Here is a 14,615-nt window from a genome sequence, read left to right as displayed (position 1 = left end):
CCATACTGGGCCAGAGGATCTCCTGACCTTCTGGAGCAGCTTTTCCTGGGCATATTGGGTTTCAGTGAAAATTTCCCTTCTCCCCTTCCTTAAGCAGAGTTCTACCTGCAACTAGTCTGAATCCAACTCAAGTACACTAGGAAAAAGCAGTTTGGACTCTTCCTAGTAGTGGCTAACCTGTGGCCCTCCCAATGTTGCCAGACTACAACTGACATCATCATTAGCCATGTTTACAGATGCGACACCCGAGAAAAAACAAAAAAAATACCCCAACAACTTTCCCCCCATTCCCGGCCTCCAGAAAAAAAAATTAAAAATGCAGGCCTTCACATCTCTAGCCATGTTGGCTGGGGGTGATGGGAGTTGTGGTCCAGCAACATATGGAGAGCCATAGTTTATTCAAGCCTGGCTTAGAAAGTACAGCTCTATTACTGAAGCAACTATGAATCAGTGAAAATATATTTAAAAAGAGAACTTGTTCAAGCATTGAACACCTGAGCCCCAATCTTCCAGCAGGCACATGCAAGACTTTCAATAATATGGTGGTAACAACCACAAGAAGTGGCCCCAGATAGCAAATGAAGATTTGCATTCCCCTCTGCATCGTGAGTCGGATAGGACAGTGCATTCTATTCAAGACTCTGTGTTGATGGCATTCCAAATATAGATTAGATGCACCAATCACGTTAGACTATCAAGGGCAATTCCCAATCCAGTGTTGAAAAACCATGCTCACAACTCTGACTGTCAAATGTGGGCATCCAGCCAGGTAATACATGCACAGAAACTTGCTTTGTGTACTGATCTACATATATGGTCTGAAGTCATGGAAGAATTTGTCACTAGGACTCCAACTCCCCCCTCCTGTTTCTTAACTCTTACCATGATTTGCTATCTCAAACACACAATAGCACAGCATGATCCAACATTTAGATGCTGCCATACTAGACTACCTTGTATGACATGTAAGGAAGACGATGGACCCAATAGCACCCAAATAATTCTCACTCCAAGACCATAAGTATTAATGAGGATTTAAATGGTTTACGGGGAGAAATCAGAGATAAATTAATAATATGATCATTTGATCTCTATGAGGAGAGACTGAAAGAACTGGGCATGTTTAGCCTTGAGAAGAGAAGACTGAGGGGAGATGTGATAGCACTCTTCAAGAACTGGAAAGGGTGTCACACAGGATCTTTTCTTGATCATCCCAGAGTGTAGGACACGGGACAATGGTCTTAAGTTGCAGGAAGCCAGATTTTGACTGAATATCAGGAAAAACTTTGTCACTATTAGTAGGACAATGGAACCAATTATCTGGGGAGGAGGTGGGCTCTCCAATACTGGAGACATTCAAGAGGCAGCTGGACAGGCACCTGTCAGGTTTGCTTTAATTTGGATTCCTGCATTGAGCAAGGGGTTGGATTTGATGGCCTTATAGGTCCCTTCCAACTCTACAATTCTATGATTTAAGTTGGACTTTAAGTTTGTCACAAATCAGCAGCTATGTTTACAGAAAGAATTTCACTTAAGTTTCTCATTATTTTAAGTGTACTTGCCTCTAAGAGATAAATCCCTATATAGTGAACTGGATAGTATGGAGCACCAAACAGATTCTTCTCTTTTTCTTGATTTAATGCTGGATTATTAGTTAACACATGAGTAATATCCTTTGGTGTACTTAATGCTGTATATATTGTGGCTTTTCCTGCTTCTAGTACCCTGAAAGAATGGAATAATGTAAACTTGATGCAAATGTAAAATCTAACTTATTTTAAGGCTTACATAACATGCAAAAAAGGAAATATAAATCTGTTCTTTCCATGACAGAGGTGAAGAGACATGTAACTAAAAATGCAGATTTTTTAAAAAAAGTTTAGAACAAAAAACTCATATTTGCTTTGTCAACGTGTTAGTATAAAACTGACCAGATTTAATAGTCAAAATGCTCGATTCCATTAAAAAAAGTGTCCCGCATTTTGTGATTTTACTATCAGAATTATAGTTTAACAGTGTACAGTATTTTTGGTGTTCAACTAATACGGCGGCTAAAATTAGAGTAAGGCTCCACTCATACAGCACTTGTTCTGCATTTATGGTGTTTTTCGGGCATCGGGCGCCATTTTATTGAAGGAGTTCTGCTTTTAGGTGGGTTTCACTTTTAGGCGGGGGTCTGGAATGTAAGCAGCCATATGAGTGGGGCCCTACTATACACAGTAGTACATTACAACTGAATTCTGAAGTATGTACACTGAAGGGGCTCATTCTTGATTTTATGGAGGGGAAAAACCCACAATATAGCATGAATCCCAAGAACATATGCGTATATGTTTATGTGCATATAGGCACCCTCCCACCAACAGTTGTTTGAATTCAGGGCAGTGTACCAATGATTATCTCACTTGGCAATCCTAAAGCTATTCTGAGGTGATGATATGTCCAGTCACCAATTTAGCTTTTAATACGGAGATTTAAACCCAGGTCTTTCTAGCCCAATGCCTTCCTATGGACCACACTGGTTCTGCTCTGGAATTCAGTATTATATTTTGTTCTAGTTACTACATATGTATTCAAGATCCTTGGAATACTGTAATCTTTGTATTTCAAGGATCTCTGTGTAAAAATAATCTCGGTGTAAAAAACCTGCACAATTGTGGTATGCGTCATTTAATTTGTTGTGGGGCCAGGTATAAGCCTTCTAACTTGCAGGAAAAAACCACACTCAAAATGAACTTCATAATTAATAGCAAATATAGTTTCCCCTACACCAACATTATCTCTATGCAAAGAAAATATCATGGCTGAAGCAGCCCTGCAGAATTGCTGTGGACCAGAGTAAATGAGAGAAGAAAACCACAAAAACTATTCTCACCTAAATGAAAGTGAATTAATCATTTCTTCTTCAGTTATAAGGGGTCTTATCCTACCTTCTCAAAGAATCATTTCGTTTATCACCTTTCATAACAAGGAGGACAACTTTCCATCTGTGGAAGGCCCCTGCAGCACCAGAGCGTATCAGCTCTTTGCGCCATCTTTTAGGTGCAGATTGCATTTGAGGTGAATAATGGGAGCCTTTTTCAATTTTATATCCCCATTCGTAAGTTGTTTCATCGAGCCATCTGCCACTTTCGGCGCTATTAATTATGTAGTCCTTGGTTAGTATCCACTTTCCTGGAAAGCAAATGAACTGTCATCCACAAAAGATTTTTTTCTGCAGACAAATGGCAATCAAATGAATATCAAATATCAAAATTAGCAACATCCTCTGAAGGCAGGAAAAAAAAGGCTCTTAATGTTTTTTCTTACTACTGTGGTTAACCTTTTCTAGAATGTTAGCATGCTTTTGCAGATTGTCATTAAAAACCATGATCTTATTTTCTTGTAAGAAACCTTCAGCTTAAAAAAAAATAGATTTGATACAACTTTGCACTAATTAACATTAGTATTTGATGCTTATGCACTAGTTTTACAGCACAATCCTATGCATCTACTCAGAATTAAGACCTACTGACTCTCAGATAAGTATGTATTGTATTGTCGCCTTAATCACTTTTTTAAAGTACTAGAACACATTTCTTTAGTAAAGCATTCTGAACACTGAGAAGAATTCACATCAATTGTCATCCCCTTCCCCGCTTGGGATGAATGCTTTAACACAACCTCAACAGATTTTGCAGGACAAGACCGCAAAAGCAGGAGAATAAATGTCTTTCCATTCTTATTCATTGATTCTTTCCAAAACATTTATACCTTTTACTCTACATTAGCATATTCCAGATATATTACTCTATGTTCTGTCAGCATCTGCTCTGAAAAAATATATAGTAGATACACACTCATACTTCTGCAATTTAAAGGACTCCTTTGCAACTTTAAAATGTGAACTATAAATATCACAGATTTATCAGCTAACATATGATGTAAAACGTAAGTATAGCCTTGACTACCCTAATTGTGGAGGCCCCTTAGCCAATATTGTTTTACAGAAAATTATTTCATACCAGCAGTTTGTACCACCAACTGCCATATTAATTTCTCTTCTATTTGAATCATATCCTGTACTCAACATACTAGCTTAGCTGTAATTTTGGTAATATTGCCCCCTTTTCCCCTTCACCCAAACCATATTTACCAATTATTTCAGGGTTCATATCAGTAAAAGCAGTACTACACCCTTTATACAAAAACGAACTACAGTGCATTTCATAGTGAAGCTACTAAAATTGTGATCCTAATTTCACAGCAAAGCAGACCAGATTGTGCCATTGCAAGGCAGCATTTTACCAGATGGTACTTCTATAGGTGCTAGCTTTGAATGCCAGCAGTCATCTGATGGAAAATAAGGGGGAAAAGGTACCCTCAGATTCTTTGTTTAGGAACCATTACCCTTCATTCCTATTTTATATTGAAATGGTTCCCCAACACAAAGGCATGCAACTTTTGGATACTGTACCAACAAAATTCAACCACTCCTTCCCTAGGGTAGCTTCCACTAATGTACAGCTACAACAAACTTGCAAGCAGCATTTTTAGAACAGAAGCATTTTCTGTGCCCTTGATACTGACACAAGAAAAATGATAAACAGCAGAACTTCATAGTATCAACATGCATGGCACTTTGCAAAGAACAAAGTAACAGATCCTTACCCCTAGAAAAAGTGAAGAAGCTTTGGGAAATTGATTACATCAGAAAGCCCCCGATTGGTTAATTCATCCTGGACCGTTGGGTGTCTTTTTCCTTTAGTATAGGGTCTGAGATCCATAGCCTTTGTTCCCCTGGGATTCCATCTTGATGGGTGGTTACCTATGTGGGGTTCCACTGCTTCTTACCTGATGTTATTCTCTCTGAGATGAGACTTGCCATCAACTACCTCTTAAGTAAGTAGACAGGCTAGATAGTTTGTTATTTTCTGTTGTGTGTTGAACTCTCTTGTGTTATACCTGAACCCCTGGTTGTGTGTGTGGTTTTGAGGAATTGTATTGCTGCTATATATTAATGTGCACTTATATTTTTAATAAAGCTACTTCTAATTAACCCGGTGTATTCATGGAGGGGAGAAGTTGGTTCTGAATCCAGCACCTTGACCACTGACCACAAACTACCAAGAAGTTAAGCAGGAGTGTATTTTGGTGTAACCAGAGGTTTCTGGACAAGGAGTGTTTGTTTGGTTCTTGTCTATTTGAACCTTGGTTTACCTATTTCTGGGCTCTGAGTTCCCCTAGCTCAGAGCTGAACCAGTGAAGGGGTGGTGGCAGTCTAACTTCTATCTTGCCGGGTTGGTGTTGGTTTGCACAACCTTGGCAAGGGGAATTTGGTGATTGGGTTCCAGATCAATTGTGCAAAGGGTGGGAATTGGTCTGAAGCATGCAAACTGTGGCTCTTGGAGACCAGATTTCATGACAAGTATATTTTTATTATTATAATTATTAAAATTCATATCCTGCCTTCCTCCCAAAAGGAAGCGCGGAGTTTGAAAATGCTGTGGTGAGGTGTTTGAAAATACTAGAAGAAAGTAATAATAGAGAAAACAGGAGAAAAACAGACAAGCCAAGAAAGGTGTTTTAGAGACTGGTATTCAACAAGATTTACAAATGGAAGCTGCAATCCTATACGCACTCAGATGGGAGTATATTTACATAGGTCTTCAAGAATTGCGGCTATTTTTGTAAAAACTCATAGTTTTAAAGTAATTGATACCTTCAATTTTCATCACCTTCGTTATGTTTTAATTAAAATCCAGTTAAGATCTAGAATAGCCTTCCCAACCTGGTGCTCTCTAAATGTTTGTACTACAACTCCCAGAATGCCCAATGGTCAGGGACAATGAGAGTTATGGTCCGGAACATCTGAGTGCATCAATCTGGGGAAGCCTGGCCTAGTAATAGTTCATAGTATTTCCACACTTAATTAACATCCCCAAAACTTCATAAATCAAAAACAGGAAAATTTGTAAGAGAAAATTTTTTGTTTATGAGGTGGTATGAACTTCATGATGGATAACTGGCAAGTTTGAAATTCCTATAACTCCAATACAGCTACATTAAGAAAAGCTTAATGGATATATGGGGGGTGGCGGGGTGGGGTGGAAACACCATGGGAAAAGCATTATTATGTTTTTTTCATACTCCTATTACAGAATTTATTTATTTTTGCTGATTCTATTATTAGTAAAATCAGTTAAGAAATCAGAACTTAAAACATCATGCTGACCATAACTCCACTGAATTAAAAAAGGAAAAAAGCATGCACACGTACACACAGCATGGAAACTGCATGATTATATACTGAAGAACATCCAAAGTTAAAAAGATTTTCAAAAATTAATATTGCAGCAGAAATAATTTAAATTAGTCTCCTGGGAAACTTGCATGGAGGTTGTATTTTTTAAAAAAGGTATTAGATTATTTAAAAAAGATAAAATCAGATAAATATGAAAAAGAAGGATAAGAAAAATTACAAAGAAAATAGGTCAACAATAACATTAGTACAGCTAATAAAAATGACAACGAATTTAGATTAGGTAATTATACAGAGATGGCATATACAAGACAAACATATTTTGAGTTTGGAAATAAGACATGTAAAAGTTATTTGCACATAAGGTTAAAAAAGGCATGTGAGTATTTTGGTAACAAGAGTTAAAATATCAGATAATTCAGCAGAGCTTGATAACATGAGTTAAAAGTTCAGATAATAATTTAATAGTAGTTCTACAAAGTGAGATTTTATAGAAATTTGTACAGTACTGTAAGAAACTCAACATACAGTTTTTCAAATAGTTTTTAATTGTATTGTTTATTGCTGTAACACACCCTGGGACTTTATGGTAAGTAGCCAATAGGAAATCTTATAAATAAAACAAAAATATAAATAACCTAAGGACATAGAAATCTTCCCATGCGTGAATGTAACTTACAGAACTTACCTCAACTTACTCAAGCATTACAATGAGCTTTTAAAAATCAAATAGTTTGGGTAGGGTTAAAACTATTAAGAACTGAAAAAATAATAAAGCACTAGGACCAGATGGATTTAGTGCAAAGTTTACTATAAGATGTTTGCAAATTTGATAGCTAAACCTTTGTCATTTGCAACAATTGAGGTATGATATCAAGGATAATTGCCATAACTATGAAAGCTAATGAATAATTATTATTGGGAATATAATGTTGATGCATAAGAAAGAAAAACATTTTTAAATAGATAAAGTTATTGCTAATATTAATAATTTTATTTTTGTTGTCCTCCTCTTAAAAGGAATGTGGGTCCCGAGGCAGATTACAGTTTTAAAAATAGAACGCACATAGAAACATATAGAAATATTAAAATTATTATAATTATATCATGTATTATCTATCTATATACACATATATATTATATATACTAATTATATATGTTATAGCAGGTGAATCAAGCAGGGTATCCAGAGCACAGCTTTGTCCCAATTTCTTAGATGAGTTTCGGTTGGTACAGCTTGAGGACGTTGACAAGGTACTTGGACAGGTTTGTGCAACCACTTCTGTACTGGATCCTTGCCCTTCTTGGCTAATAAAAGCTAGCAGGGATGGATGGAACAGCCAGCTGGACCAGGGAAGCGATTAATGCCTCTCTGCGAGAGAGGGTGGTCCCTGGCTACCTGAAAGAGGTGTTAGCGTGTTGTGCACAGAGTCAATAGTCCATTCCGGTCTTTTGTTCTTGCCATCTTCCTCTGCTGCTGCCGTCACGACTCGAACAGACATTGTTTCCTTTCCTCGTTCGGCTTTTCTTTGTGAGTTACAGTCTTTACGTAAATGTTTGTCTGAACCGCATTTGAAGCATTTCTTTATCTTTGGTTCATTGGCGTCGTCTCTCCTCTTTGTTGAACTTGCTGTCGATTGTTGCGCGCTTTCCTTTCGTCGTTCCGACTCACGCAAAAGTTTCTCAGATACATAACTCATGGTCAGTTCAGATTCGGGCATTGCTTCCAACGCACAAATGGCTGCATCATATGTTTTATCAAGGGATGAAAGTAGCACATATACCTGCTGTTGGTCAGAGTATTCAACGTCTCTGTCTTGAAGTTGTGCAAATAAGCCTCGAATTGTTTGTATGTGTTCATTCATACTTATGCCTTCTGTTAAGTGCGTTTGGAATAGCTTCCTCGCAAGTAGAACTTTACTCCCCGCTGAGGTTTTAATATGTACTTTCCGGAGTGCGTCCCAGACTTCCCGTGCAGTTTCCATGTCTCTTACATGTAGTAGCTGCGAGTCTTGTACTCGACGATAGTGGCTTTTGCTCTTTGGTCCTGGCGTTGCCACTCTTCCGTGGGGTTCGTAGGTGCATCCGCCTCAACGACATTCCACAGGTCCTCACGGATTAGAAGCATTTGCATCTTCACCCGCCAACTTGTGTAATTAGTGTCGCCAAGTCTCTCCAAAGACAATCCAGACGTATACGATAATGCCATCCTTGTCTCTCCAGGAGCTTTGTCTTTACCGCAGTTGTCCTGCTGGATTTACGCTTCTTTCCAAGCGTGTTCTGGCTTGTCGGTACTGTGGTTTAGACTGTGCAGTCTGGGCCCATAACCCTTAATGTTAGCGTGTTGTGCACAGCCTATCGCCCCAGCACCAGGTAGAACAGAATAATAGCTAGGCATACAACGTAGAGCTTCAAGTAAGATGGACTTTATTTGCTTGCAGCACAAATAGGTCCTATAGTCAGAGTTCAGTTCACTCACTTGCTTCTTTACCAGCACACCGCTCCGCATCAAATACCTTTCTCCTTACCCCCACACAGCCTGCAATCTCTTGCCCTGATTTATTACTCTAGGCGCTAACAGATAATCTCCTGCAGCTGTGTCTCTAACACTTACTGAGATGTCCACCCAGTCTTTACATTAACCCCTTGCTCTCCTGTATTTCCCTGAGGAGCAAAAAAACCTTTTTACATAAAACTGCAAGTCATTATTATTGGTAACAAGAGGCGGTAGTGAGACCACTCCTGAAGAGATCCTCCATGGACCCAGAAAATCTTAATAACTATAGGCCGGTAGCAAATGTTCCATTCCTGGGCAAGGTCCTTGAACGAGTGGTGGCAGGCCGGGTCCAGATGAGACTCTTGGATGAGACCGATTATCTGGATCCATTTCAGTCGGTCAGGCCTGGTTTTGACACAGAAACAGCCTTGGTTGCCCTGTATGATGACCTCTGTCAGGAGAGAGACAGGGGGAGTGTGACTCCGTTGATTCTCTTTGATCTCTCAGTGGCTTTCTATACTATCGACCATGGTATCCTTCTGAGAAGACTGGCTGAGTTGGGAGTGATTGCATGGCGCTGGTTCCGCTCCTACTTAGCGGGTCGGCTCCAGAAGGTGGTGCTTGGGGAACATAGCTCGGCACCCTGGACTCTCCAGTATGGGGTTCCGCAGGGGTCAGTTCTGTCCCCCATGCTGTTCAACATCTACATGACACCGTTGGGTGCGGTCTCAGATTCAATCCCCAGCATTTCCAGCTTTTAGAAAACCTTAGTGATTCAAGCTTATATTTAAAAGGGATGAAAATGGCACATACTTGGCCTACTTACTATCACTTGAGGCTCAGGTAGCCTCGGTGGCATGGAGTGCCTTCTATCAACTTTGGTTGGTGGCCCAGCTACGCCCCTATCTGGACAAGGATAACATGGCTTCAGTTGTCCATGCTCTGGTAACCTCCAAGTTAGATTACTGCAATGTGCTCTACATGGGGCTGCCTTTGAAGACGGTTCGGAAACTGCAGCTTGTGCAAAATGCGGCGGCCAGATTGGTAACAGGAACCAGATGGTCCGAACACATAAAACTGATTCTGGCCTGCTTGCATTGGCTGCCTGTATCTTTCTGAGCTCGATTCAAGGTGCTGGTTTTAACCTATAAATCCTTACACGGCTTAGGACCACAATACCTGATGGAACATTCGCCTCTCCCAACATGAACCCACCCGTGCACTACACTCAACATCCAAGGCTCTCCTCCAGGTGCCTACTCAGAGGGAAGCTGAGAGTCTGGCAACAAGGGAGAGGGCCTTCTCAGTGGTGGCCCCCAAATTATGGAATTATCTCCCTGACAAGGTGCGCCTGGCACCAACATTGTTATCTTTTTGGTGCCAGGTCAAGACTTTCCTCTTCTCCCAGGCATTTTAGCATGTGTTTTAAAATTGCTTTTTAAAAATGTGTTTTTAAATTTGTATATTTGTTTTTAATTGTTGTAAACCGCCCAGATAGCTTTGGCTATGGGGCGGTATACAAATGCAATAAATAAATAAATAAATAAATTACTATGTATTAGTTATTTATCATAAAATTTAACATTAGCTTCTTGTTTAAAAAAGATCAATCACTATATCGATGAGACTAGTCTTATCCCAAACCATTCACAGGGTTTTTAATGTCATAGAATATACAAAGAAAAGAATAATTCCACTTATATATGCTGAAGCCAAGAACGCATACGATAAATTAAAAGGCCTTGAAGGTTTTAATTTTGGTAATAGCTTTGATAAATGCTTTTATACCCCAGTGCATCTTTAGTAGTTAATGCTTAGAATTCTAAAATGTTTAATCTGATTATAGGGTTCTATTATTTATTTATTTAGTGAATACGTACACCACTTTCCAAGAAAATATTCTTCCAAAAGCCATGTACAGACTATATATCAAAATGTCAACAATAAAATATTATTTAAAACCAGTTAAAAATATCCCAATCATTTTAATGCAATATTATTTTAAAAGATTATTAAAAGCAAACTGTGACCAACACTAATCTAGCATAATACAGAACTACTAAAATCTGGCCACAATACCAATTCTGCAGCGAGATCATAATTAGCCATTAAAGACCACAGTAAAAATGTGAGAGAATCTTTGGGCCTGTTCAAAAATATCTAGGGATGGGGTTTGCCTAATATAATATGGGACCAAAGTCCACAATTGCGGGGCCACAACTAAAAAAATGCCCTGATCTGTGTGCCCACCAGCTTCACTTATTTTGCGGGCAGCACATTGACAAAGCTTCAGCAGATATCTTAAGGTAGAGGTAGGTTTGTACAGATGCAGGTGGTCCTTCATAATCCGGTACCAAACTACTGAGTACTTCAAAGATTGTCACCAGAACTTTAAAGTGGACCCAAAAACACAATGACAACTAGTACAACTAATACAACATAGGTGTAATATGTTCTGATCACCAGGCTCCAACCAATAACCAAGTAACCACATTTTATACTAGTTGAAGTTCTTGAACCGTCTTTAAAGGAAGCCCCACACAGATAAAAAGCAAGAAGCAGTGGTGGATAGTAAAACAGCATGTAATATAAGGTATAAAGTTTGCTTTAAATTGTATTATTTTATAATTTGGTTACCATAATTAGTACTAGGGCTGTGACCCACCACTACCCCCCGATCTGTGGCCTGACTTGGCACTTCTGATCCGACCCAGGACAATCTAGGGCCAATTTGATTTGGGGTCCAGCCCTAATTAACAACATGGGGACCGGGGAAAGAGATGCTTGTCTTCCTTCCCCTCAACTGCATGTTTAATCAGGGTTTTAAACCCTGATTAAACATGCAGTCAGGAACGGGGGTAGGAGATGCAATGTTCAATCCTGTTGGGTGCTGCTTTGCCAGGGAACACGCTGGGAAAGCAAATCTCCACAGAAAGCAGGACTGAATCCTCCATTCACCAGTTGATGAGTGGTGAGTTTAATTCTGCAACGGCTGCCTGCCTCTCCTTCTCCCCTGCTGTATGACCGCTCTGTCTTTGACAGACCTGGATCGCTCTGGGTGGACTGACCTGACCCGGGGTCTTCCTGAACCCATCCAGCCAAAGACTGAATTTGGTTGATTTAATTTGGGATCCAGGCTTTGGTGGATCTAGCCCTATTTAAATCAATGGTTTAAAGCAGAAGTCCCCAAACTGTGGTGTGGACCACTAGTGGTCTGCGACATTCTTGTGGGTGGTCTGCAGCATGTTTGTGAGGAAGGGCAGGTTCTAAGATTTTGTACTGTATGTTATTTTTCACCCTGTATCCCTTCCTTCCTCAGGGCTAGCAGAGCAATCCACATTCCTTCTTGTCTCTCTTTCTTCTAGAACTACTTCATTTTGAGAAGATTACTGGATGTGAAAAGCCCCCCCCCGAGCAGCAGCAGCAACAACATATTTTATCCAGCCCTCCACCCCTAGCTACAGTAGCTGCAGAAGGCGGGTAGTCTGTCTCTCCCTCCTTACTAATGATGTCCATTCTGGTGGTCCTTCCCACCATTTCTCTCTTTCAGTGTTTGTGCGTGCGTGCGTGCCAAGGGTATGGAAGTCAGGGAGTCAAATCAAGCAAGTGGTTGATAAACAGAACTCTTCATTTCTTACAACTGCTGTCATTCCCTTCTTACACCCTCCATACTTCCTTTCCCCTATCTCTGTTTTCTAACCCCATTTAATGTACCATGCCCCTTGCCGCACCTTCAAAGCTGGGTCTATCAGGAAACAAAATACAATGTTGCATCCAGGAGTATGGATCCAAGCTACTGACCTGCTCCTTCCAGGGGAGTGCAACCCCATCCAGAACAGCCCGTCTCTCCACCTCCCTGACCATGAGAATTCTGGACACACAACATCTCTGTGTTTTCAGGATTCAGCTTCAGTTTATTGGTCCACATCCAGCCCATCACTGCCTTCAAGCACCAGTCCAACACCTCAATTGCCTCTCCCGATTCAGATGGAACAGAGAGATAGAGGTGGTGTCATCTGCATATTGATGACACCTCACTCCAAATCTCTTGATGACAGCTCCCAGTGGCTTCATACAGATGTTAAATAGCATGGACAAGATGGAACCCTGTGGAATACCGCAGGACAGCTCCCATGGTGCAGAACAATAGCCTCCCATAACTTCTTTTTGAAAGTGGCTCTGGATGTATGAATGGAACCAATGAAGCAGAGTGCCTCAACCCCCAGCTCTCTGAGATGCTCCAGAAGCATATAGTGGTCAACAGCATCAAAAGCTGCCAAGAGATCGAGGAGAAAGCAGGGTTGCACTCCCCCTCTCCTGGCAGATGTCATCAACCAGGGCAGTTTCAGTGCCATCGCCAGGCCTGATGCCAAACTGGAATCGATCCAAGTAATCGGTTTCATCCAAGCATGTTTGAAGCTGGACCACCACCACCTTCTTGAGCACCTTACCCCAACAGGAGATATTTGCCACTGGGCAATAGCTGTTTAATATTTCTGGGTCCAAGGAGGTCCTCTTAAGGAGGGAACATACCACTGCCTATTCCAAGGCAGATGGTACTTCCCCTCTTCCAGTGAAGCATTAATCATTCCTGGACCCAACAAGTCAATCCCTTATTGCTAGTTCTAAGAAGTCAAGATGGGAAAGGGTCAAAGGGAGCTGGTGATCCTCTACACTTCTTCAAGCTTGTGAAGCAACACTGCGCAAGATCTGAACAGCTGTTCAGCAGAAAAGCTGTTCCTGCAGAAAAGCTGCTTGAGAAGCAGCACCCTGCAGAATTGACCCTTCCTCTCAGGATGTGAAGGGGAGGAAACACAGTGTTTCCTACCCCCCATGTTTAATTAGGGTTTTTCATCCTAATTAAACACTAGTTCCACCCCCAAACTTACTCAGGACTAGCTGCAAGGCAGGGCGGGTAGACTCCAGGTCACCCAGGACGGGGAGGCCTAATGCCCCCCACAGATTAGAGCCATGGAGCAGATCTGGGGGGCTGTACAGAGACCTGGTATATATTACATATGGCAGGCTGTAGGAGTCAACCTTGGATATGCCTGAGCCTTGTTCCTGGAACTTACCACATAAAGAATGTATTACAGTCGGGCCCTGCTTGTCGGTGCCCTGCTTTTTGGCGTTCCGCTAATATGGTGGCACCAGTGGGGCGATCAGCTGTAGTACGGGGAGCTCCAGCCACCGAGCTTCAGCTGACAGCTATCAGTGCACAATCAGCTGCAGCGTGGGGAGCTTGCGCTGCAGCTGATCACTGTCAGCTGGAGTGCGGCGGCTGGAGCTCCCTGCGCTACAGCTGATCACACGATCAGCTGTAGTAGGGCCCTACTTTCTGGCCGTTTTTGCTTTGCGGCAGGGAACCTGCCGTATGCGTGAGGCCCTACTGTAGTGTTACCAACCCTAAAAAACAGATATCCAAGATCCAACAATACTGCCGACCAGATTAGCAACTGCAGCAGCTTTAACATATGGCACTATTGAGGCTAGAATTATAGCACCTGCTGGCAGCAGGATCTGCAAGGTGTAGGACACCTGGCACTTTTGTGGCCATTATTTTTTGTCACCCTGTCGAAAATCTCTAAAAAGAGTTGAGCAAGTTGGGCTGGTTGTTCATATATTTGTATGTATATTTCTTATGTTCTTAGTATAATTGCAAGACCAGCATCACAAAATGAATTATGAAGAAACTATGTTTTTTGTAATCTGCAGATATGAGTAAAGCAGACAGTTTGAGAGGGCTCATTTGCTCTGTGCCCTCTTCAAATTGACACAGTGATTGATGTAGGGTTTCATCCATAAAATCCATAATTTTGTCATGAATATGCACACCAATTTTCATTCCAGTGTCTGAATACCATATTCAACACAGTT

The 14,615-nt window shown here is 41.0% G+C and overlaps 1 protein-coding gene across 1 annotated transcript in view; it reads right to left on the bottom strand.

The window, feature by feature from the left end:
* Positions 1–14,615, bottom strand: part of SLF1 (SMC5-SMC6 complex localization factor 1) — a 62,732-nt gene that overhangs the window by 46,804 nt on the left and 1,313 nt on the right. The window contains exons 4-5 of the mRNA XM_061608824.1: positions 2,931–3,174; positions 1,563–1,725 (exon numbers count right to left, since the gene is read on the bottom strand). Coding sequence (XP_061464808.1) covers positions 1,563–1,725; positions 2,931–3,174 — 407 coding nt within the window. The remainder of the gene's footprint in view (positions 1–1,562; positions 1,726–2,930; positions 3,175–14,615) is intronic.

Source organism: Rhineura floridana, chromosome 1, assembly GCF_030035675.1.
Source record: "Rhineura floridana isolate rRhiFlo1 chromosome 1, rRhiFlo1.hap2, whole genome shotgun sequence".
Taxonomy (NCBI): Eukaryota; Metazoa; Chordata; class Lepidosauria; order Squamata; family Rhineuridae; genus Rhineura; species Rhineura floridana.
The sequence above is the reverse complement of the archived record's forward strand: the minus strand, read 5'-3'. Positions and strand labels throughout refer to the sequence as shown.